General features: G+C 36.1%; 1 protein-coding gene across 1 annotated transcript; it reads right to left on the bottom strand.

Moving 5' to 3' along the window:
- On the bottom strand, positions 1–27,519 carry CRISP1 (cysteine rich secretory protein 1). The gene is made up of 8 exons (XM_006093249.1): positions 27,407–27,519; positions 18,656–18,726; positions 16,622–16,740; positions 14,042–14,132; positions 12,849–12,994; positions 5,188–5,285; positions 3,095–3,183; positions 1–128 (listed from the first exon to the last, which is right to left on the bottom strand). Exons 1-8 carry the CDS (start codon positions 27,517–27,519, stop codon positions 1–3), a joined length of 855 nt encoding a protein of 284 aa, XP_006093311.1.

Consider the following 27,519-nt stretch of genomic DNA (forward strand, 5'->3'; position numbering starts at 1 on the left):
TTACTTGATCTCAGTGGTGCAAAAGCAAGTGGCTTTGCATTGTAGTGTGACTGACAGGGCGCTGCATCCAGGAACCATTTTCCGTATATGGCAGTCAATGTATTCATCATAATAGGTGCAGGGGTTAGCTGAACGGAAAAAGCAATGTTATCTCACACAATCACAATCAGTGGGGAAAGAGGGCAGCTCCTAAAGACATAAACATAAAATTGACCAACAATAGCTTATTAATTTTGATTATCATGAACTAATTAGAATGGAAAACAGTTGATGAATTAAATGAGGTCAGTCATTAAAGAAAAAAAAAAGATGAAAGTCACCTCTGACATTAAACAGGTTGTTTTAATCACTATTTATTTATTTATTTATTTATTTATTTATTTATTTATTTTTGGTCAGACATATCTAAGCCGATTGGAGATGAATCATTTTGAGATCATCAACATCATAAACTATATATAATAAAGTTTTATTGATGTGTTGTATTCTGCTTATATGATGCTCTACCATTTGATAGTAAGGAATTGCTTTGGATTATTAAAATTAATATACACCCATATATGCTAGGGTTTGTTTCTGGGCTCTCTATACTATTCCATTGGCACTTGTCTGTTAAACCAGCATCACTCTGATTACTATAGCTTTGTAATGAGCTTTGAAATGAGAAAGTGTAAGTCATTTAGCATTGTTAGTGAAAAAAAAAGTCATACATGGCCAATGTAAAAATCGTATAAAATCCACACACAGAATAGCAAAATTTCTCAAATAACCTCTTTACCCAGAGATTTTCTTATATAAAAAGGCAGTGGGCTCTATACTATGAACAAGCACATATCTATATCAATGTTTCTTTAAATCAGCTATTTATCATTATTCCACTGTCTTCTGCTATGTAGTATTTTAGAGAAATATGATGTGAGAGATATGTATTTTTTTTTATGTAACATGTTTTTCTTTGACTTCTCTAAATTGTTTTTATTATTTTTTCTTTTATTCTTTACTCTCCCTAGTTTTATTGAGATATAATTGATATAGAACATTGTATTCATTTCAGGTGTACAACACAATATTATGATGTATGTATACCAGTATACTGTGAAATGATTGACAATTAGTTTAGGTAGCATTCATAACCTTACATAGTTTTTTTTCTTCTGATGAGAACTGTTAGGATTTACTCCCTTAGTAACTTTCAAATATACAATACATCATTTGTAACTATTGGCAAAATGCTGCACATTACATGCCCAGATTTATTCTTTCTCTAACTGGAATTTTATGCCTTTTAATCACCTTAACTCATTCTTCCCTCACCCCATCTCATAGCCTCTGAAAACCACCGATCTATTCTCTGTTATGAGTTTGGACTCTTTTAGATTCCACATATAAGTGAGGTAATATATTATTCATCTTTCCCTGTCTGACTCATCTCATTTAACATAATGTCTTCAAGGTTCACCCATGCTTTTGCAAATGGCAGCGTTTGCTTTTCTTTATGGCTGATTAGTATATCGCATTTTCTTTATCAATTTATCTGTCAGTAGACAGGTTGTTTCCATGTCTTGGCTATTGGTGCTAACAATGAACAGATACCTTTTTGAGTTAGTGTTTTCAGTTTCTTTGGATAAATACCTAGAAGTAGAGTTGCTGGATCACATGATAGTTCCGTTGTGAATTTTTCAAAGACTCTCCATACTATTTGCCAAAGTCACCGCACCAATTTACATTTCCATCAACAGTGTATAAGGGCTCCCTTCTCTCCACATCCTCTCCAGCACTTATCTCTCGTCTGTTTATAATAGCCATTCTAATAGGCATGAGGTAATAACTCATTGTGGTTTTGATTTGCATTTTTCTGATGACCTGTGATGTTAAGTGTCTGTTCATGTACCTGATACGACAGAGTATCAGAGGGTCCAGGACAGTTACTGTCTTCTTTGGAAAATATTTATTTCATTCCTCTGCCCATATTTAACTCAGATTATTTTGTTGTTGTTGTTGTTTTGTTTTGTTTTGCTATTGAGTTGTATGAGCTCTCTATATATTTTGGATATTAACCCTAAGTCAAATATATGATTTGCAAATGTTTTCTCCCATTTTGTAGGTTGCCTGTTCATTTTGTTGATGGCTTTTTTTTTTTGTGCAGAAACTTTTTAGTTTGATGTAGTCCCATGTGTTTATTTTTGTTGCCTTGCTTTTAGTATTAAATTTAAAAAGTCGTTGCCAAGACCGATATCAAGAAAATTACCTTCATGTTTTCCTCTAGGAGTTTTACGGTTTCAAGTTTTACACTCAAGATTTTATTCCTCACTGAGTTAATTTTGTAAATGGTGTAAGATAGTGGTCCTGTTTCATTCCTTTGCATGTCTAGTTTTTTGACCACCATTTATTGAAGAGACTATTCTTTCCCCTGGTGTATATTTGGATCCTTTGTTGTAAATTAATTGACTAAAAATGCATCAGTTTATTTCTGGGCTCTCTCCTTTGTCCCATTGATCGATGTGTCTGTTTTTATGTCAGTTTTATACTGCTTTGATGACTAAAGTTTGTAATATAGTTTGAATTCAGGTTTATTTTCCCCCCTTAAGATTGCTTTGGCTGTTTGGGGTCTTTTGTGGTTTCATACAAATTTTTAATATTGATAGTGATATTTCTGTGAAAAATGCTAAAGGAATTTTGATAGAGATTACATTAAGTCTGTAGATAGATTTGGGTAATGTGTACATTTTATCAATATTAATTCTTATAACACATAAGTAGATAATATATTTTCTATTTGTGTCTTCATTTTTTTCATCAATGTATTATAATTTTCAGTATATAGATCTTTTACTGTCTTGAATAAATTTATGCTTAGGTATTTTATTTTTCGCTGTAATTGTAACTAGGACTGCTTTTTAAATTTTTTTTCTGATCATTATTTGTGAGTATAATTACAACTAAGTTTGGTATAATGTCTTGTATCTTGCAACTTTACTGAATTCAATTGTGAATACCAACAGATTTTGGTGAAATTGTTAAAATTTCCTATATCTGCAACTAAATTGAATCAAATCAATGGTCAATATTAAGCAAACTGGGATGTAAAACTTACTACAAAGTTCGTCTTCACAGTTCTTTGGACAATCTTCACATGGATTTCCTATTACATAAGGCATACCCAATTGTTCAGGATCATTTCCCCTTAAGAAAAAAGAAAAAGTGGTCTAATAAATTTGAAGTTTGAAAAATACATATAAAATGTACTCTCTATTTACTATCAACTTTAAAGACAATTTTTGAAAACCACTTGTATATAACAATGTTAATCTTTTAGATGAGTTTAGTATTTCTAGACTTTGTAAGTTGTACAATGAAAATTTATCTTTTTAAATGTGCAACAGGCAATTCTGCTGTCCTAAGAATATTTTGAGGCAGTTTGTACCTCTTTGAACAGTCAAGTCCTAAGCAGAATGACTTTAGAGCCATTTACAATAGGAAATTTTTCTTTATACCCCTAAGTACTTGATAAATAGTCACATGAAAGTACATGGTTCTTAACAATGTGAAAAGTTTTGAGTGGAGTTGTTCTAAATTTATCTTGCACTATGTGATAAGAAAATTGAAACATGTTACTGTCTTTTATAGAAACAGATGAAGTATTATACAAAGTAAAAGTACACCATATTTTACTCAACCTAAAGATCTGGAGGATAGAGTGAGTAGGTAAGACTTTCCAGTTCTGAGATAATTTAAAAGACAGGTTTGCCTGCAGATATCTTAAGAAAGATTAAGTTGATTCTTACTTCATCTAACACTTAAAAAGTAAAGCAAATGTTTTGGCTGAAAGAACATTCTATCTAATATCTAATATTCTATCTAATATTCTCCTTGATCTATACATTGTTAAAAAATTTACCATATAAAATATTTTTATTACTTAATTCAGTAAGGGATCTTGTCAGATACACCATGAAATCTTTTTGCTAAGAAAATTTTTCAATCACAACTCCATGCTTTCTACTTCGTTTTGTATTGTCAGCAGTTCAGCACAGACCACCAACCCCTTCAGAGATTTAGCACAATTTATGGCTTTTAAATGCAAGCAGACCAATATTTTTCTCAGCACTAACTGCATAGATAAAAAAAAAAATCACAGCAAATACTAACTACTAAAATAAAGATATAATAAGACCAGAAATAACTCACATGGACCTATTATATGAATATTAGAGGCCCAGGGCACGAATTCATGCACAGGTGCAGTCCCTCAGCCTGGCCGCTGATCGGGACCATCTTGCCCAGTACAGATCAGGGCCAATGGAGGCTGGGGAGGGACCATAGGAGGTTGGCCAGCCAGCCAGAGAGGGACCGTGAGAGGGCTCCAGGGTGTGTCCGGCCCTCTCACCAAGCCCGATGGGCCGGACCCCAGCAGCAAGCTAACCTGCCAGTTGGAGAGTCTGTCCCCTGGTGGCCCGTGTGCATCATAGCAATTGGTCGAGTAGTCGACCCAACAGTCGACCAATTGGTCGAACACTTAGCATATTATGTTTTATTGTATAAGATGTTATATAAATTGACTCTACAGTGATTTTGGAGACATCATTTAAAGTGTAAAGGTGATAGCATATGATCAGCTAAATCATTTTCATTAGTTCATATTAAACATCTTTTTATTGTGCTACAAATATGGGAGACAGTGGCAAAATACCATGGGACAAAGGAGCACATCTGCCTTCACTAAAGCAATCAGATTATTTCTTCTAGGAATTGGCACTCACACTGTTGGCAATATATAAACTTAATTTTTAAAGAAAAGACATACATCGATAGTTATACTAAAAAGCTAAAGATAAGAACACTTGGCTTTTTCTGTTTATTCTCGATACTCCATTGTATTTCTGCCCTTGCATTATAAAAATACTCTGCATTGTTGAAGTAAATATCCCTGTTTTTTACTTAAGCTAGCCCAATAACACATAGTAAGACTACTTGTAATATTTCTGGATTTAAATATTCTATTAGTGATATATAGAATTATTTACAAAAATAGGTTGTAAAGAAACATGTGTGTGTGTTTGTGAGTGTGTGTGTGTGCAATGTTTTAGGAATAGCTAAATAACTGAAATGTAATATTTATTTAATTTTTATTCTCTGTTTAAGGAACTAGAATAAAAGCTATGTGAACCCAGACTGTATAATACATACTCATGGCAATAGTGACAAACATAGAGGAACTGAGGTGCCGATTTTTTGCAGCATGATGACACACCACAGCCAATGAGGTAAGAGGAAGACCAAATAATCTGTAAATATAAAGAGATTATTTTGTTAAAATTTGATTATTTTCTATATGATTATAATATGAATATTGTTATCTATGATTTAAAATAAACATCTTTGCTATTAGGATGCTTTCAGCATAACTATTTATGAAGTCATAAAAACAGAAAGATTCTCATGTGTCTAGTGGTTGGTAGGAAATGGTTGAGATTTTGTTTCCTCACTTGGGTTGGACGAACTAGAAAGGACCTTATTTGCAAGGTTCTAATGTGCTATGTGCTGCCCCAAGCAATACTTTTTTTCATTGTTTAGAGCTCATATGGTAAACTATTCCATAATTCAGTTCCCAGGCATGAAAAGACATAGGAAATAGTGGATCTACCTCATTATAGCTGAAAGGAGAAATGCAAACCCACTGACACCTGCAGCAAAGGACTAGGCATAAGAAAATATTCTAGAACATTTAAAGTGCCAACAAGAATGAGAAATTGTGGGAAATTAAGACATTTCAAAACAGCTATGCATTTGGGGAAATGGAAAAAAGTTAGAGACATAGTCTCAGGCATGATACTTGCTTAGAAAAATAACATGAGACGATCTCTAAGTTTCACCCTAGTTTGATCCCCAGTCTCAAAATGTACCCTGTTAATTAATCAAGGTCATTCCTACAAAATGGCAAAGACTAGGAAAAGTTGCTTTTTTGTTCAAATGTCTTATTTTTGACAACAACAACAAAAAAATCACAAGTTATATAAAGAAATAGAAAAACATGTCTCATTCAAAGGGACAGATGAAATCACAGAAACCCTGAATATACACAGGCGTTAGACTTACTACACATAGACTTTAACACAACTGTCTTAAATATGCTTAAAGAGCTAAAGAAAAACTCAGAAAATAACTAAAATAAATCAGGGAAACAATATATTAAAAAATGAGAATGTCAACAAAGATTAAAAACTTTTTTAAAGAGCCAAAGAGAAATTCTAGAGTGGCAAATAGCATAACTAAATTCAAATAATTTACTAGAGGTGATCCATAACAGATTTGAACAGGAAGAAGAAAGCATTGACCAACTATGAGACAGGTAATTTGAAATTATTGTATTTGACAGAGGCTAGGGGGTTTATGGGACATCATCAAGTAGACCCATATATACATTTTGGGAGTGCTACCAGGAAGATATAGAATAAAAGGAGTAGAGAGATCATTTGAAAATGTTATTGTTTAGGATTTCCCAAATTTGAAAAAATAATTTGATGAACAAATCCAAGAAGATCAATGATCTCCAAGTTGAATACAATCAGTACTAATTTATATTATATTCAAACTGTCAAAAACTAAAGATTAAGAAAGAATCTTGAAAGCAGAAAAAAATACTGTGACTCATCATGTACAGGAATCTGCAATAAGATCATTAGAGAATTTCTCAGCAGAAAACTCACAGTACAGAAGACAGTGGGTGATACATTTAAAATTCTGAAAAAAAAAATAGTAGACCAAAAATCATATGCTGTATCTTACAAAACTGTCATTCAGAAATGAAGGAGAAATTAAGATATTTTGAGCAAAACAAAATCTATAGAAGTTTATTGCCAATAGATCTGCCTCACCAAAAAATTCTGAAGGGAATTCTTCAAGTGAAATGGAAAGAAAGTAAACAGTACCTTGAAGACATATGAAAATATAATATCTCCAGTAAAGTAAATACATAGTAACATATAAAAACCCAAGATCATTGAAATTTTGTTCTGTAGTGCTATTTTACAATTTTTACATGATTTAAAAATAAATGTATAATAGCAATAACTCTTTCTTGTAAAAATAATATGTTGCATAAGCAGGGTGCTGGAACTATAAATGAGCACATTTTGTATGCAAAAGGTTATCAGTTAAAACAGATTATTATACTTTTAGAATATTACATATAATTCACATGGCAACCAAATAGAAAAATATCTATAGTAAATACATAAAAGGAAATGAGGAGGGAATCAATAGGTGCCACTACAAAAAGTCCACTAAATAAATAAACAAAAAAGATGGTAATGGAGAAAATGAGGGACAAAAAGGGAAAAAAAAACGGTTTCTAAAATGTAAGAAATAAAACACTCCAGCCAATACCAATGGAATATACATTTTGTCAAGTACACATGGAAAAATCACAAAGATAGACTATATGTTAGACTACAAAACTAATTTTAATATATTTAAAGTCTTAAATATAACAAAATATTTTTTTCTTATCACAAAGGAATGAAACTAAAAATCAAAAGATGAAAGAAACTGGAAAATTTACTAATATGTGTATATTAGTAATCTTTACAAGTGGGTAAAAGACAAAGTAAATGGGAAATTAGAAAATATCTTAAGACAAAAATTAAAAATTCAACATACTAAAACAGGGTTAAAGCAGCAAAAACAGTGCTAAGTTACATTTATAGCTATAAAAGCTCACATTAAAGAATAATATTTCAAATCAATAATATAAAGTTTTATTTTAAGAAACTAGAAAAATATAATAAGTTAAATCCAAAGCTAGCTGAAGGAAATAACAGAGATTAAAGTATAGGTAAACAAAATAAAGAATAAAAAAATCAATAAAACCAAAAGTATTAATCTTCTTCAAAAAGATCAATACAATTGATAAATTAGCTAGATTAACTAAGGGAAAATAGAATGATCAAATAAATTACATAATAAGTATCAGAGTAAAGATAAACAAAATAAAGAGATAAAAGCAATAGAAAAAAATCAATGTTTCTAAGAGGTGATTCTTCAAACAGAGCAATTGCAATACAAAAGCTTTAACAAAATAAAAAACCATCTGGCTCTGATCACTTCACTGGTAAATTATACCAAATATTGAAAGAATAATGAATATCAATAATTTTTAAAGTCATCTGAAAGTTTCAAGATGAGAAATTACTTTTTAACAATTACTATGAAACCAGTTTTATTCTAATACTGGAGACTGACACAGACACTACAAAAAAGAGTAAGCTACAGCCTTGGCCAGTGTGGCTCAGTTGTTTGAGCATCGTCCTATGCATGGAAGGGTCACAGGCTTGATTCTCTGTCAGCCAGTAAAAGCACATGCCCAGGTTGCAGGTTTGTTCCCTGGTGAGGGCGCACACTGGGTCAACTTATCAGTGTTTCTTTTTCACACAAACATTTCTCTCTCTCTCTCTCTCTCTCTCTCTCTCTCTCTCTCTCTCTTTCTCTCTCTCTCCCCTTTCCTTTCTCTCTCTCTAAAATCAATTTAAAGAAGAAAGTAAACTACAATCCAATATCCCATATGAACAATGTAAAACTCAACAAATTAAATTCAGAATCATATTAAAAGTAACATTATTATATTTAAAATCATTTTTCTTAAAATACTAATGTTTATTGGATATAAATGGCTAATTATTTCGTATCTACAATCTTGTAATAGTTTTATTTTGCATATTGTAAAAGTTAAAATAAAATTTTAAAAAAGAATTATACACTGTGACAAAGTAGGATTTATTCCTCCAAAATAAGGATGGTTTAACACATAAAATTAAATCAATGCAGACTAACACATGAATACAATGATGAGAAAAAGACACATGATTGCATAAATTGAAACAAGCATTTTATAAAATTCAACATCTCATTATACAAAGTGTTCAACAAACTAATAAGAAAAAACTATTATAACATAGTAAAAGCCACATATGTAAATCTCTCTGCTAACATCATAATCAATGGGAAAGGTGGAATTATTCCCCAAGATCAGCCACAAAAAAAGAGTGCTGACTTTTGCAACTTCTATGAAACAAGGTGCTGGAAATTCTAGCCAGAGCAACTAGACAAGAAAAAAAATCCAATTAGGAAAGGAAAGAGTAAAATTATCTGTTCATAGATGACATAATTTTATATGTAGGAAACCCTGACAATGCCACAAAAAAAATCATTACAATTGATAAAAAAATTCAGAAAATCTGCAGAGTACAACATTAGCACAGGAAAATCAATTGTGTTTTCAAAAACGTGCAGTAAGCACTCTGAAAAAAATTAAGAGAATAATTTTATTTAAAATAGCACCAAAAAATACAATATTTACAGGGATGAGCAAAAGCAAGTTAATAACCATAATAAAGAATACTACAATGAATAAATAATATCAGAATAAACCTACTTTTGTCCACCCTGGTATAAATAAACCTAAGTTGGTGAAAGATTTGTACACTGAGAACTAGAAAACATAGCTGGTAGATATTAAAGAAGACTGAAATGATAAGAAAGCTATCCAATGTTCATGGGCTGGAGGACTTCATATTTTTAACATAATAACATTACTCTAAGCATTCTACAGATTTAATTCATTTTCTGTCAGAATCCCAATACATTTTCTTTTCACCAAAAAAAAAAAAAAAATCATCCTAAAGCAGAACAAAGTTGGAGGTCATACACTTTTTGATTCCAAACCTTAGTAAAAGCTACAGTAATAAAACTGTGGTTCTGGCATAATGATAGACATATACACCTATGAAATAGAATAGAGACCTCACAAATAAACCCTCACATATATGGTTAAATGTTTTCCAACAGGGTGCCAAGATTATTCAATGGGGAAAGAAAAGGCTTACCACAAATAATGTTGGGAAAACAAATATCCACATGGAAGTAAACAAAGTTCAGCCCTATCTTACACCACATAAAAAAATTAACTCAGAATGGATCAATGACCTATATAAAAATGTGGGAACTATAAATGTCTTAGAATGTAACAAAAGGGAAAAACTTCATGAAATAGAATTTGGCAATAATTTCTTGAAATGGCACTAAAAGCACAGGCAAGAAAAAAAAGAGATAAATTGGACTTTATAAAAATTTGGAGCATAAATAGGATACCATCATCAGAGTAAATATGCAACTCATACAATAGAAATTTATATTTACAAATTATAAACTTGATAAAGGGTAGGTATCTTATAACTAAAAAACAAACAAACAAAACTGATTAAATAAGCAAAGGATTTGAGGAGACATTCCTTCAGAGAAGATATACAAATGTCTGGCAAGCACATGAAAAGGTGCTCAACATCACCAATCATTAGAGAAATGCACAACCATGCCACAGTGAAATACCACCTCAGACCTGTATTTTCTTTAATATATCAAATAAACAAAAACCAGCACTAACAAAAAAACAACATAAAATACTAGAGGCCTGGTGAATGAAATTTGTGCATTGAGGGGGTCACTCAGTTCAGCCTGCACCCTCTCGCAGTGCAGTCTGGGAGCCCTCGGGGGATGTCTGACTGATGGCTTAGGCCTGCTCCCCATAAATCCTTAGCACAACTGTGGAGGGGGGAGAGGATCCCACCACAGCCGCTGTGCTTGCCAGCCGTGAGCCTGGCTTCTGGCTGAGCAGCGCTCCCCCTGTGGGAGCGCACTGACTACCAGGAGTCAGATCCTGCATCGAGCGTCTGCCCTCTGGTGGTCAGTGCGCATCATAGCAACTGGTCGTTCTGCCGTTCCATCGATTTGCATACTAGCCTTTTATTATATAGGATAAAAAGTGTATGTGTTAGGTATTGAATGTTACATCTCCTCAATATTCATATTCCGAAGCTTTAATCCAGAAGTATGGCTCTATTTGGAGAAGCCTCTAGGGAATTAATTTAGGTTAAATGGGGTCCGAAGGGTGGGGCCATGATATAATAGAACTAAAGGCCTGGTGCATGAAATCCATGCATGGGTAGGGACCCTAGGTCTAGCCAGCAATCAGGGCTGATCTGGCCTTCTGGCTGTCAGCTTGGGCCTTCCTTCGGCTGGCAGGCAGGGCTTTCCTTTGTTCCATGCCGCCCCATGGTGGGCAGTGCACACCATAGCGAGTGGTAGAACTCCTGGATGGTCGAACTCCCGAGGGTACAATTTGCATATTAGCCTTTCATTATATAGGATTAGTGTCCTTATAATAAAAGGCACCAGAAAGCACCTTCTCCCCACCCCTACCTCTCTCCAGGTATGCACAGAAGAAAGACCATGTGGCAACATAGTGAGAAGATGGCCACATATAAGCCAGGAAGAGAGCTCTCACAGAAACTGACTAAACTCCAGATGTTCACAGACTTAAAGCTTCCAGAAATGTGAGATAATAATTTTGTGTTGTTTAATCCACCCAGCCTGAAATGTCTTGTTATGGCAGCCCAAGCAGACCAATACAGTATGGATGTGAAGAAATTGGAAATATTGCTGTCAGGAATGTAAAAATATAAAGCTGCTATGGAAGACAGTATGCCAGTTCCTTAACTAATTAAACATAGAATTACCATATGATCCATCAATTCTACATCCAGGTATATTCCCCAAAATAACTGAAAACAGGATATAAACCGATATCTGTATACCAATATTTTTTGCAACATTATTCTCAATAGCCAAAAGGTTGAAACAACCTAATTATCTATTGATGGATGAATGGATAAACAACAGGTGGTATGTACATATAATGTACAGCCTTAATAGGTTGAAACACATGCTATAACATGAATGAACATGTATTAAGCCTGTTATGATAAATGAAATAAGGCAGACATTAAAAGACAAGTATTGTATGATTCTAACTATGTGAGGTATCTAGAGCTGTCAAATTTAAAGAGACAGAAAGTATACTGGTAGCTGCCAGAGGAAGGGGAGAGGGAGAAATGGTAAGTTATTATATAATGGGTACTGAGTTTTAGTTTGGGAAGATGAAAAATTCTGGAGATGGATAGGGGTGATAGTTGCAAAATAATTTGAATGTAGGTAATGACAGTGAACATTAATGGTACACAATTTTAAAATGACAATTTTAATAATATATATGTATACTAGAGGCCTGGTGCACGAATTCATGCACATTGAAAAGAAATTAATTAGAAGAAATATTTTAGAGGCTGGGAGGGACTGTGGGAGGTTGGCTCCAGGGCGTGTCTGGCCCATCTTGCCCAGTCCCGATCAGGGCCCATGGGAGCCTTCTCACCCAATCCCCATCGGGGCCAATCAGGGACAGCCTGCCAGGGAGGGACTGTAGGAGGTTGGCCAGCCAGGGAGGGTCTGCAGAAGGGCTCCAGGGAATGTCTGGCTCGTCTCACCCAGTCCCAATCGGCCAGATCCCAGCAGCAAGCTAACCTACCGGTCAGTGCACATCATAGAGACTGGTCAAGCGGTTGACTGACTGGTGGGACCCTTAACATATTAGGCTTTTATATATATAGATTATTTTACCACAATAAAAATAAACTGGAAAGAAGGGGATTCCCGGCTCCCGGCATTGTTACAATTATTTTCATTCTTTAAAAATATAACTTATAAATTACATTGGTATATTAATATTTATTTTTCACTTCCCAGAAAATAAATTATGTAAAGAAGGAAAAATCCTCTCTACATTCTCTATTAATGGAATCACATTTCCTTGAGTTGCAACTTATAAGAGGAATTCAGTAGGTCAAGTATAAGTTTGAAAAAAGTGGGTAGAATGATTGCCCTTGGTTATCAGTCACCTATTTTTCACACATGATCATAGTCGCTTAAGCAATGTGTATATTTGCCAGTTCACAAGTTACCTGAGTGTAATGATCAACTGGGTGCTCATCATCTGAACTAAAGATACCGTACGCAAAATATTCAGATTCATTGTGCCAGATTCCAATCACATCTGTCCATGTGATAGGATAAGGAGTCAAATGCTTATTTTCTCCACAAAAAGTATCTGAAAGAAGGGAAAAGGGTTGGGTCATACTCTAAAATTTTGAAAGTACTTTAGAAGAATGACTTCCTTATTTTTACTTTATAAATGATTTGCTGGCTATCCAAGCAATATCTTATAAGAGGAGGTGAGCTCAGTGGTTTCTCTGCTGGCAATCTTCTCCCTCTTGGATGAGTACACTTCTGGTGCTCAGGTCTGGTGAGACATTGACAGCAGAAGATGATGTGTGAGGCTTAGAAATCAAATCAATCAACATTTCAGTCTTTGTCGCCTCCAAGCTGATAAGAAGGGTGAAATCAGTCAGAGCAGACTATGAGTTGTAACAGGGCCCATGGTTTGAAAGGAGCCACACAAAAGTATGAATCATGTAAAGTCCTTGAAATAAGCACTTACTCACTTAGCCATCCCACTTGTGAGGTGAGTTCTAATCAAATATGGCATTCAGGAGTGATCTGCATTTCTCTGGGGAAGGAAAGACTCGCATTGCTAATTCACTGCTCAACAATATTGGGCAAATATGGAGGTTTCACTAGTATTTTTTAATATTTTGTGATAAAAAATATCTTATAAATATTATTAATCTCTGCATTAGTAGGAAGTAGCATTGGCTTTCCTGGAAACTAACAGTGACTGACCTATTATAAATGCCATGAGATAGACTCATATCTGAGCACCTACAATTGTTCTTCTGGGAAGCTCAGTAGAGTTGAATATAACTTCTCAACTGTACTAGTGTTCCAAAGCTTACGGTGTGGTGATATTGTGGGTAGCTGAAATAACTGCATAGAGTGGATAGCTAGAAGGTGTCCATCACTCAACTATTCTGTAACACTGAGAGCTTTTATTCTCTCCTTATGATAATTAGAATCTGAACACTGAAAATCCAAATTAAATAATTAATAATAATGAAATAGTATTATTATAAACAGCGGGCCACAATTCACCGTCATTTATGGGGCAAATGTAAACACAGATGGCATGACTTTCCAGGTGTCTTAGCAATCCCTGAGGACTTGTGAACACAAAGGTGAGTCATAGACATACACCTACTTGAAATTCTTCTCTTAAGTGCGTTGCTCTGTGCTAGGTCACAAGTCTTTGCCAATTGTCTGGCATTGCGTGCAGCTTCGTTACTCCAACTCTACAGCGGCAGAGTAAAATACAAGCACATGATCTTAACATTTCCATAATAAGATTCCAATTTATTGTTATTAAGAATCCAAGGCCAGAAATATACTCAATTTAAATAATTGAAGATAATTTAAATAATTATACTGCTTTAAATAGTCTAGTTGAAAGAGAAAGACAAAACTTTCAATTCATTCTTTTAGCCTTTATGCTTTCAAAATCAAAATTTGATAACACATTTCAGATGTAGCTTCTCTCTCAGAAGTATTAAAGAGGTTAAGTAAATACTTCTTGGAAAACATACCAGGGTTAGAAATCCTTCCCATCACTCATGAGTACATATTATTTAGTCTGTTGGAATCTCAGTTTCTTCCTCTGTAAAATGTAATCCATACTTTATACCAAATAGTTTGTTCAAAAATTTTAATATGATAATTAATGCAATACAATTGTGATGTGATAAATCTTATGTTGCGCGTTCAATCAATAAATAATGGCTGTGATTAGAAGCAAGTGTAGTGTCACATATTTCCTATAAAATTGTGTATAATAAAATTTATAGCTAATACTTCATGCCAGGATCGGTACCCAATTCTATATGTATATTGTCTCATTTTTACTCACAGATTGCTTGTCATACATACTGTGATGCACTACCCAGGTCCCCTTTTGAACTGAAGCTTTTATTTCCTCTTAAGCTGAGAGTCCTGCCCACAGACAACTCTATTATTGCCTGTGCTCCCTAAAATTGTCCTTATCCATGAGCATAATCCCTTCCCTGGGGTAGCCCATATCCAACAGCTAGCACACATGGCATCTGTAACTTCTAGGACATTTCCCTCCAACTCAGGACAGCTCAGCAAGGTTGTGTCCTAGTTGGATAGTTTCCCATGGGACTAGCTAAAGCCTCTGCTCGGACTGTGTCACAATCCCATTCCTCCATTTGCCCAACGATGCTGCTCGCTCTCCCTCCATAGGTAAGTGTACACCTGGAATTGTTCCCCAAATAAATATGCTGCATGATAATTTCCATCTCAGAGTCAGCTTAGGTTATTGTGTAAATTAACGGCAGCATTCATTACACAGAGTCTGCTGTTCAGACCTCTTTGAGGATGCTCTGTAGGACATTATGTTGGCAAGATACTCTGTTTTGTGATGCTAGTACATCCCTGATTAAAATAGCAAGTGAGTGTTTATGGTTATTGCACCAAAGTCATGAATTCTGGTTTTGACAAGTGGTTCTGTTTAATCAGGTCCTTTACCCACTATACAGAAACTTTTTTTTTTTTTAATCCCTGGCTGGCAGTGGTGATGGGTACTTCAGCCATACTGTCTGTAATTCTATCAGTTTCTTTCTATCCAGATCCTGTGAGTTGTTTATGGGACAGCTCGATTCCCATATTCCCTTTAAAATGTTACCCAGCTTTACTGGTGCGCCTAACTTGTCATCTTGTTGCTCTCTCACACCTTTGTAGTTAGCACGAGAATACAGCCATTCTTATAGTCTGTTTCCATTATATAAACCTTAATCCACAATAATAACATATAGTAGTGGCCATATTTTCTATTTACTCTATAACCTCCTCGCTACACTTATTTGCTCATCTAGAAACCAAGGAGTTCGGACCATGTTCATCCTAAGGGAAGTATCTAAGTAAGAGCGGGTGCCTGGAGCTGGCTATTTGCAGTACTGACTCTGTACTGATGCAGTGCTGATGACTGGAGAAGCTACCTCATTTCTCTGAGATTCAAATTAACCATTTGTAAAATGGAAATGATAGTATCTAACCACCGAATTATTGAATTCAATGAATTAACATAGTAGGTTCTAGGAGAGTGCCTGTCAGTGTAAGCACCATAGGCGTGTCAGTGGCAGCACTTACAGTATAACAATGCCTGAGATAGCTTTTGGTTTCTAGTGGAAAGACAGTTTCTCTCTTTTCATGAGATGCAAGGGAACTGGAAAATAGATTTGTCGGTATTTTGTTTACCTGACAGCATCACCCGGCTTAGAATCTGGACATCTTTATTCTCAGAAGAGTGTCCTACCATTGATGACAGCTATGAAAGACCTCAATAACTTGTAGGCAAAGATTGCTATACTAACAACACTGACTGGCAGCGTCAGCATCCACTGGGAACTTGCCCTGGTCTCTACCCCAGACCTCCTAAATCAAGGTCTCAGAGAGCGGGGCTCAGAGACCTGTGCTGTACTGAGTTCTTCAAGCGATCCTTAGGCACACTCGAGTTTGAGAGAACTGTCCCAGGGCACAGTATGAATGAAGCCAGGCTGTCTGAGTTGGAATTGTTGCTCTGTCATTTACTAACAGTAGGATTTGGGGAAATTGCTTACCTTCTCTGAGCTTCTCTTCTGCTAGGCCATAGGTTTGCTTATGAAGACCTGACTTGCAGCATATTGAAAGTGAATAGAACTTAATAAAAGCTCAGGAAGCACCATTGTTATTATTTTCATCATTGCTATCGCTTTTTAATTAATCTTACCATTTTCAGCATGTTGCTGGATGATGGAATCACTGTTCTCCTGATGGTGTTATGTAAATCAATAATTTCTTTTTGGACAGATAGTGACCAAGTAAGGACTGACTCATATGAAACTTTACCTGCATTTACCTGTTACCAGAAAATGATTAATTAGTCTTACTTCTTCAAAGTGCAATTTTTCAAGTACAATGTGTTATGTGCAGGCCTATACACAATTTTAATTCATAGTTTATATTGAATAAATAATGATAAGCAGCATTTTACAATTTGTTATCTCTATGTGTTACTTTCCATATCTTCAGTGCTGGTTTTGAGGATTTCTGAATGTCAGTATGATGTTATACAAGTCTATAGAATAGTGCAATAGCCTGTGGTGGGGATTTTTGAACTTTATAATTGGTACTTTGGACCACATTGAAGTACTTGTTATTGGGCAATATGAACCACAATAATCTTGGTAGCGAACCTTTTACTGACTAACTTTGCTTCCTTGGCTGATTCCCCACCACACCTCCGCGTGTTCTCTTTGCTTCCCAGATAAAAACTACTACCATGTATGTTTTATTCATATGAGAAAACATTAATATTTGCATCTCTAAGTTTTAAGTAGGATTCAAGCCCGGCTGCTGTGGCTGAGTTGTTGAGTGGCAATCTACGATCCAGGAGGTCATGATTCCATTCCTGGTCAGGGTATATTCCCAGGTTGTGGGCTTGATCCCCACTAGGGGGCGTGCAGGAGGCATCTGATCAATGATTCTCTCTCATTGATGTTTCTATCTCTCTCTTTCCCTTCCTCTCTGAAATCAATAAAAATATATTTAATATAAGATTCAAATCAGCCATAATCCACAATTTGTGACTTTTAAAAAATTGTTTACCTTTTATCTGCAACTCACCAAGAAGAAAAATAAATATCCTTAATATTTTAGGTTACCATTAATTGCAATAAAGAGCAGCTTATTTATATTACACATCTGATTTATCCTATCTAGCATATAAAAATATAAAAACCATTTTCTATACTGAAGCTATTGACTTCAGCTTATAATAAAACTAATTTGGGGAACATTAAAAATGTCATATTTTCTTCATATCACTGAGGTATTTAGAGGTACACATTAGTGGGTGAGCACAACATATATGGGACTTCTTCCTAATTATACCATTGAGCATTTTGTTTCTGTTTCTGACTGTTGAAGTTCTTGTTTTCAATAAGTAGTGAGATTCAGGCCTTATATATTCACTCCATTGCTAATTGCTCCTGACTCTTCTCACTTTGCTGTTGGCATCATTAATTTCCTAGTTTCTTTTAATATGTTACAATCTTGCTATAGTTACAAACCAGATAGCTCAGTTTGGATATTAATGGAATAGTTACCTTTTCTGGGTCAACAGAACAGTATTTTTTCCCTATTTAGTCATGGAAAATACATGGATAAATAAGTAATTCTTGCCCTACATTCTCAGCTTTTTTTGAATTGCCCAGAGGGATTATAATAACACAGGCATGGGCCCGTGGGATCAGACTACTTAGGGGTACTTTCAAGCTCTGCCACGTCCTAGTTATCTGACCTTGGCTGCATGACTTAACCTCTCTCTGTAATGAGGGATTAAGAATAGTACTTGCTGCTCTGGCCAGTATGGGTCAGTGGTTGGAGCCTGGGCCTGTGCACTGAAGAGTCTCGGGTTCAATTCCCGGTCAAGGGTACATACCTGGGTTGCAGATTTAATCCCAGGCCCTGGTCAGGGCACCGGCAGAAGGCAACCAATCAATATGTCTCTCTCACATCGATGTTTCTCTTTGTCTCTCTCTCTCCTCCCTTCCACTCTGTCTAAAAAGCAATGGGAAAAAAATATCCTTGGTGAGGATTAACAAAACAAAATAAAAGAATAGTACTTGCCTAATAGGGCGATGGTGAGAACTAGGTGAATAGTAGACATAACATCCTCACATAGTGCCTGTAACAAAGTGAGTGTACTACAGGGTTAGCTCTATTTCTTCTGGAAAATAATTATGAAATATACAAACCCCACATATTCTTATAATCAAACCAGGCAGAAATCCAGCAGCAGCAGCCAAAAATAAGAAGTGTTTCATTTTTATCCTGGAAAGAAAAGTAACATAATTTTAGATTACTGTCAACTCCTGAGATAAAGTTTCGTAATAAGATTTTTTTTAAAACCACTTTTACATATATTTGCATTTCCTGAAAAAAGAAACCAGCAGGACTATTGAAAGGTTTAATATGTTAGTCATTGGGATCAAGAGGTAAAGACAGAACTGTGGTTGGAAGAATAATAGACTTAGTGTCTTAATTCCTGGAACTGTTGAATATGTTACATTATGTGACATGAGAGAATTAAGCAGATGGAATTCAAATTGCTAATCCGCTGATTTTAAAACAGGGAGAGTATCCTGGATTATCCATGAGAGTTCAATGTGATCAGGAAGATACTTAAATGTGGAAGAGGGAGGCAGTGTCAACAATAAATCATGAGAAAGACTTGACCAGCCACTGCTGACTTCAAAGATGGAGGAAGGGACCATCACCAAAGAATAAGGGCTCCCTCGGGCAGTAAGAATAGGAATGGACATGGATCCGGCCTGGACCCTCCCTGCTGAATCCCGATTTTAGCTCAGCCAGGCCCATTTGGAACTCTGGCCTCCAGAACTCCAGAGAGTATGTATGATAAGAAATTAGTGTTATTTTATGACACTAAGTTTCTAGCAATTTGTTAAAGTGGCAACAGGAAATTAATATAAAAGCACAAAAGGATTACATTTGAATTCTCTATTGCCTTACTGGTTACCAGTAAGTTATGTATACGATTTAGAGATATTCTGTAACATCTGATTATTGTCATTGCGAGTCAGGAAAATCAGAATTAGTATTCCCTCTTCTTTATTTATATTCAATAGAGGTTGCTTTAGGATATGAATAAGTATAGGTTATTAAATTTGGTTGGCACCTTTTTTTTTTTTAACAATTTGCCAAGTTTATTTTTGACTCCATCCTGCTAAGTGATAAGGGGGGGAAAAAAGGCAAACAATTTTATTCTCATTTTGAGAAAAACTTCCAAAAAACACATTAAGTTTCCCCTGCGCACAGTCAAACATGTTCAATATCATGGGAATTTTGTAAATTACATCAGGGACCGTGCACATGGAAACAATCTTGCCTTTATTGTTCTTTAGTCCTCTTTTTCTTTCCTTTTCTCTCTTTATCCCTCCAAAACATCACATATCCTCAAAATCCAAGATTTATAGTAATATAGTGACATAGAAGATAAAATAGGCATTCTATTCTATTACTTAACTCTCAAAAAATGCAGTAAAAAACATAATTTCTCCCCCTAAGTTAATTGAAGAAAAAATAAAAAAGAGCTACTTAAATATAGTAGGTTGATTATATATATATATTTTTTTCATTTATAGCAACATATATATGTGTAATTATTTATATACACATTTATATATTCATAAGGTGTTATTATTTAAGTTAGGCTCCATGATGAGGCTGTCTATAATTTCTGTTGTTGCATTTTCTGAGGGAAGTGTTTTGGGGGTGGTGTGCATGCTCATTATTTTGTTATGATGTTTTATGGTATACACTAAAGTGGATCTTAATTATACCTCAAAAAGCCTGTTATAAGTGGTTTAAGATGTACCAAAAATATTATTTATTTCACATCAATTAAACCACTGGTATTGACAATTTAAAGATTTTGTCTTTTAAATCTTTTTTTCCCCTTATGGACAAATTTACTGCTTAGATTTACATATAAATACATAATTTTTACAAAATGTTGTTTACTACTTTCCCCCAGAATTTCTGTCATAATTTATTATGAGCATTATTTTGATTATGTGAATGACTTATACTATACTTAATAAAATATTGGCTAAAGTTTGATTTTAGGCTGTTAATATTTTTCTCTGTAAGTAATGCTATGAATACATTGTTTATGTGAAGTTTCAATATCTACCTGGAGCAACTGAGTCAAACCATGAAGATAAAGGTTAATGCTTGGGCATCAGTAGTACGTTAAGCATTTTAGAATGAGGATTGAGTCCAGGTCGTTCTGAAGCTGTCATCATTGGCTCAGAACTGTTATGAAAGTGCAAGTTTTGGACTCTCACTCAGACACAGAGTCAAAAGGTGGGGCCTGAGGGATGAAAAAATGATAGGGAACAGGCAGAGATTGAGGCAAACAGCAATCCTGCAGAAGTAATGAAGAGGCAGACATAGAGATGTTGTGGGCGTGGAAAAACAAGTGGGTCCAAGGTTGGGATTCCAGGGACCCAGACAGCGGCTTATTCCCTAGAGAATAAGGGCAGGATTTGGGCCAGGCCTCCAGAAAAGTCCAAATGGTTCTCCATTACCTGGAGGTCTGCAAATCTAGGACTTAAGTAGGTCATTTTAACCTAGACATTATAGGTACTTGTACTGAGATAAAGGCAGCTTTTCTTCTTTTTAATTTTATTTATTGATTTGAGAGAGGGAGAGGGCGGGGGAGAGGGAGAGAGAGAGAAAGAGAGAGAGAGAGAGAGAGAGAGAGAGAGAGAGAGTAGAGAGAGAGAGTAGAGAGAGAGAGAGAGAGAGAGAGATGTTAACCTACTGTTCTACTTTCTATGCATTTGTAGGCTGACCTTGGCATGTGCCCTGACTGGAGATGGAACCCACAACCTTGGCATATCAGGATGATGCTCTAATCAACTGAGCTACTGCCCAGGGCCAAAGGCAGCTTTTCTGAACAGAAGTATTTCAGAAGCAGCAGAGGGATCATCACCTCACTGGCTTTATCATCAATCCCCACTCACACTTATTTTACACCCAATAGGCAATTTCAAGCCAAAACTCTTAAAAATATTTTCAGATAATAATACTAGAAATTTGACACAGTATTTAAATTTATTTCCTTACATGGCTGTTTCAGGATGTATTTTCATTAATATATAAACAGAACTTGGATATTTTCAAGCTATAATTAGTTGAAGGAAAGATCAAAAATGAGAAAAAAACTGAGGAAAATTGAGTACTGCCCTCTGGCATGCCCTTAGGTATGCATTCGGACAGATTAAAGGGTTAGACCAGGACTGTTTCAGAAAGTACCTACAGGAACAACAGTCCCAGCCTTGTCTTAGCCAAAGACTTCATAAGAATAGACATTATAAGGAATATAGTGCCAGTCTTTTTATCTTCTTTGCCTCGGTGAGTTTGTCAATTAAAAAATTACTAAGGTAGAACTTACATTTAGTAAGTACATAAGTATTAAGTGTAGAGATTGATAACTTTGTAAGTATGTACATTCCCATGTAACTACCACCAAAAACAATATATGTAACAGTTTCAGCAGCCAAGAAAATCGCTGGTTTCCCCTTTCAGTCAGTAACTCTCTAGAGTAAAAACCATTTTGATTTCTATAACAATGGTTAGTTTTATCAGTTTTGAAACTTCATATAAATAAAAAATATATTTTTAATAAATACTCTCTTTTGCTTGAATCCATGTTGAATGTGAAGTTTATTTTTGTTAATAGCTATGTAGTATTCTACTGTACATTAACAATATAATTTACTTACCCATTCTATTAGTGAACATTAGTGAATAAAACTTCTATGACATGTTATGCATATGTCTTTTGTACATATTATTATTCACTGTTTTGAGTATATATTCAAGGGTAGAATCATTGGGTCATATGGTATACATATGTTTTCCTTCAGTAGATACCATCAAATCTTTTTCCAAATGATTCATAAAAAATTGTATATTTTTTCTCCCATCTTCATAGCCTCACCCATATTTAGTATTCTCAGTCTTTTTTTAAATTTATTTTAGATTTTATCCATTATGTTTGTGTAATGGTATATATCATAACTTTTAATTTGTATTTGTCTAATAATGACTATGATATTGAATACATTTCTATATGTTTACCAGCCACTTGGTTACCATCTTTGGTGAAATATCTGTCAAATCTTTTGCCCATTTTTGTAATTAATTTGATTGTATCTTATTGATTTGTAGAAATTCTCTATATGTTCTTGATATGAAGTATTTGTCAATGTATATACTGCAAATATATTTTCTTAGTCTGTGGCTTACTTTTTGAACTCTCTTAATTATATCTTTTGTCAAACCGAAGATATTAATTTAAATGTCTCCAGTTTAATCTTTCTTTATGGTTAACTAGAGGCCCGGTGCATGAAATTCATGCACACGGAGGGGAGTCCCCTCAGCTCAGCCTGCACCCTCTCCGATCCAGGACCCCTTGGAGGGTATCCCAAGGATTGGTCCTAAACTGGCAGTAGGACATCCCTCTCAAAATCCTGGACCGCTGGCTCCTAATCTGCATATCTGCCTGGTCAGCTCTAACTCCCCCTCCACCCCTCGCTGGCCTGTTTGCCCCTAACTGCCCCCCTTCCCCCGCTGGCCTGGAAAACCCTCACTGCCCCCCTGCCGACCTGGTTGCCCCCAACTGCTCCCCTCTGCCAGCCTGATTGCCCCTAACTTGCTCCCCCTGCTGGCCTAGTCACCCCTCACTGACCCCTCTGCCAGCCTAATTGCCCCCAACTGCCCCTCCTGCTGGCCTGGTTGCCCCTCATGGCCTCTCCACCAGCCTGGTCACCCCATGCAGCATAATAATCAGAGCAACTTTAGGGCTTGTGAAGATTATGAATTATGATTGTTGTTGCATTTACAGTTTATAATCAAGGCAATGTCTTTAAAGGACCTCATTGCTTTTAAATGCCCATATTTGGGACAAGCTGCAAAGATTAGCTACATGGTTCAGCGGAGCCATGATCAGATAGCAAAAGCTCTGAAAGGGATAGAGACCCCATGGCCCAGAGGAGAGAGGCAGCTTATCAGCATTATTACATGCAGGCATGCATCCATTCCATAAATATTTGTTGCAGTATTAATATGAACCAAGCTCCCTTCTAGACACTGCAGATCCATAGAATAACCGAACATATAAGCCACAATCTCATGCAATTTGTAATCTACTGCCTGGCACATAATGCATAAAGTGCATTTATGGAAACTGCACTATAAATACCAGAGAATCTGGGGATTAAAAGGTAAAGAGTCCATTTTCCTATGGAACTTCTTGCTCCGTAGGAAATCTACCTGCAAGATGGGAACATTCTAATATAAATTGGTCCAGAAGTGATGTGGAAGCAACTAACTGCCTTGAAGAGTCCGAAAATACTCAAAGGATATCACACCAAATAGTAAAACACTAAATACTCTAGATGTCATTTGCACTAGACAATGATAAATAAATAAGACTTTTAAAGCAAAGGACACTGTTACCCAGACAGAAACCATATGTGAGAGTAGAAAATCACTTCAAAACCAAGTATATTCAGTTTTTTTTTACTTAGTTTATTATTCTGAAAACTTGGCAAATGTCTGTGTCTACGAGTGCATTGCCATTTATAGTGATGTCTCTGTCTACATGGCTTGCTTGTATCTTTTTTTTTCCATTTTGGATAAGGCCTTTGTTCGTTGGGAGAAAGACGACGTTATTATTTAATAAAAATTTTCCTCAGATCTTTCCTGAGAAAGGCCAATTGAATATCAACAAGAGAACAAAACAAAATAAGGTAAAGAGTGTGTACTCACGAGTTATTTTGTGTTGTGTGTTGAGGTGGGGGGTATAAAATAAAAAACAAGAGAAAGGTTGCAGGCTCTTGAGACGGAGTTTTCTGGCCTTGCCAAAGTGCTCTTAATGAATGCCTGGGAAACGGTCTGTGGCATCGCTGTACTAAATGTCATTTAAAAATCAATCACCAATAGCCGCAAGCATATTGTTGGAGGAAGATGGTATTAAGCTGGAAGCATGCCAAGCTCATCCAGAAATCATTAAGCATTTTTCAGAAAGAGAATTTTGTATGATCACTGAAGGAAAACGCACAAATTACTGAGAAACTTATTTTCTCCCCTACTCTAAAAAGAAAGCTGGAAAAGAGTTGCATTACTTTGTCAAACCAGCGCAGTTTATATATTGGAAATGTATGATTTGTCAGTTACGCTTGCCACACTGCTGTTTATCAAGAAGAGTGTTGATTCAACACCAAGTCAAGTGTTTGTGGAAACTTAATTGCTTTGGTTTAACTGTTGGGCCTGTCAATTCCTGGCATTGCTCTACCCAACACAATGCTGTCTGTATTTATGTCATCGATGTCTTCTTATAGAGTTGCCATCCAGCCTCAAATACGTGTTTTTTAAAAAATTGGGAAGTGTTGGAAAGCAAAGAATAACTTGATTGGCATGTGAGCCTCAAGCATGGATGCCAGTTGGCTGCTTCTGCTCACCTCTCTTATTTTCATACATTGTTCTTTTTATGTTTAAGCTTCTTAGCAGAGTAAGAAATAATCTGCAATGGCTTTTTTTCTAAAACCAAAAACCAAGACACATTGGTTTAACATATGATATAACAACATGATAGAATTGATTGGAACTATCCCAGAAAACCCTTGGATGGATGGCTGAAGAATAATGTGCTCATAAGCATATCATGTTTGTTAAAATAGATGCCTGTAAAAAAGAAAAAACTGAAGCAAGATAGTAAGAAGCCAGGAAAACTCCTTGGCAAGTGGGATAGGGAAACTGAGACAATAGCTGATTCAAACTTGCCCCAGCCAACACCCGGACTCACCTGCCTCCTTCGCCTTGCACAGCACTCCTGTGAGCATTAAGCCCTCAGGACAACGAGGTTCTCATCAGCATCAAATAATCTTAGGAACAAGGTCTCCGGTCTGCTGACCACAGAGACAGAGTTTTGAGCAAACTATAGAGATAACATCTAGGCATCAGCTGTGTTTCGGCTCCAGGCCCAGAAAAGCAGCAAAACCAGATGGAGCGATGCCACGGCTGGCATCTGGGCCAGATACAATGACCAGTGACCCCTTACTTTGCGCCAACCAATCGGTAGAGACCAGGACTCGGACCCTATAGCTCATGTTGATGGATCAGCACATTAAAGGACACCCCTGGAAAGCCTATGAGTATCCTATTGAAATCCTCACCTGAGGCATCCTCTAAATTCCCTGCCTTTAGAAAACAGATCATAAGCCTTAAGACAAAGGACCCAGTGCCTGCTCTCTCTCTAGAGCCGTGGTCTGCAAACCGCCGCTCGGGAGCCACATGCGGCTCTTTGGCCCCTTGAGTGTGGCTCTTCCACAAAATACCACATGCGGGCACACACATACAGTGCGATTGATACTTCGTGGCCCATGCACAGAAGTCAGTATTTTGTGGAAGAGCCGGTATTTTGTGGTATTTTGTGGAAGAGCCGGTATTTTGTGGAAGAGCCACACTCAAGGGGCCAAAGAGCCACATGTGGCTTGTGAGCCCTGGTTTGCCAAGCCTCAGTTTGCCGACCACTGCTAGAGCATGCCTGTGCCCTCTGTCTGGAGGTACGCATCTTTGTTTTCTTTTTTCTAAGCTTTAAGGGTCCCCATGAGACTTGCAACCAGGGGAGCAGTGGGCAGTGGTAGCTCATCCTGGGCTCACCCCCTGACCCTATTTCCAAGGGCCCTTATTTTGCCTCTGTAATTTGTTTCCTGAGTCCTCCCAGCCCAGCTGGCTTACTTTGTCTGCCTCTGTGACTTTCTTTCTATGAGACCAAGGCAGCTCTCTGAACAGCCTGCTCAAATCTTCTCTTCCAATGTACTTCTGTTTTGCAAGCTAAATTAATGTCCTCTTGTGCTAGAGTTCTTGGTTCTGCATTCTTTTTTTGCTAAACTCAAGAACCAAGAGCTGACATTGCCCATAACAAAATCTTAAAAAAATTATGTCACTAGAAGTTGGCTACCAAAACTTAAAAACACACACACAAATATTTAAACACAGTAAAAGAAGAAGCCAGCATCTATATATGAAACATAATTATAAAATGATACATCTATAAAATCAGTTGCATACATCATGGCTATAACATCTTGAGGGCAAGATTCAACCTATTAACTTGCCAAATCAGTCCATTTGAAGCTGATTGTTTCTTTATACTGCTCAGTGAAATTGTGTTCATGCTGCAACGTTCTCTGTATTGCAAGGTTCTCTACCTCTAAACTTGCCTGGAAACTGGGGCTCGCCCACCTGAAAATTCTCTAGACCCTAAGAAATCCAAACATCTGTCATGCACAGAATAAAGTGAAAGTAATTTTTTGAATTTGAATTCAACTCTGGAAAGGGAGAGACCTTCCTATCTGGATTATGCAGCACTAGTATTGGTACTTTGATATCTTAAAATCTAGAACCTACATGACAATATGGGCTTTAACTTCCAGAAAAGAGTGACTTAGAAGGAAATTGTTAGTGACTCATTTTAAGTATTTGGTTTCTTTCCTTTAGGATGAACATTAGCAAATCCTGAAATAAATCTCTAATGGGTTATGCTTCAATAATGACAATATTTGTGAAGGTACTTTATACACTACCATTTCCTACACATTTACTGAAATAAAATATAAGTAACTAAAATAATTCTATTGTCATTAGTGTTATTATTTATTATTATTATCATCTGAACACCAACTATCATTATAATTGCATTTGTGAAGGTCTGTATTTCTGCTGTGGCCAACAAGACCAAGTTCCCCTCAAATTTAAGAAATCATTAATAGTATGAAATTTTTAAGTGGGAGACAAAAGGGAAAGATAGTCCTATGGATCTTCCACAAAGGGCTTTCCTAAATCTAAAAGGAGGAATGACTTGGGAATTCCTCTGTTTAGGAGCGGAGAGTGAAATGTGCTGTAACTTGAGCAGTGCCAAGGAGAAGGACAGATGGATGAAGAGATCGCCAGGCAGATGGTGCCAAGAACAGCAGCTGCTGGGAGTGATTGCTGAGCAGGTGGTGTGATGGCATAGGCCACGACAGCCAT

This window comes from Myotis lucifugus, unplaced genomic scaffold, assembly GCF_000147115.1.
Source record: "Myotis lucifugus unplaced genomic scaffold, Myoluc2.0 scaffold_111, whole genome shotgun sequence".
NCBI classification, from domain to species: Eukaryota; Metazoa; Chordata; class Mammalia; order Chiroptera; family Vespertilionidae; genus Myotis; species Myotis lucifugus.

Bases quoted from the DNA above. Each gene is read 5' to 3' on its own strand.
- CRISP1 (XM_006093249.1), bottom strand. From the start codon at position 27,519: ATGGCTGTCGTGGCCTATGCCATCACACCACCTGCTCAGCAATCACTC. The intron at 14,133-16,621 runs GTAAGATTAATT...CTGCCGCTGTAG, and splicing joins CCAGCAACATGCTGAAAATG to AGTTGGAGTAACGAAGCTGC. The intron at 5,286-12,848 runs GTAACTTGTGAA...TTATATTTACAG, and splicing joins CAGTTGATCATTACACTCAG to ATTATTTGGTCTTCCTCTTA.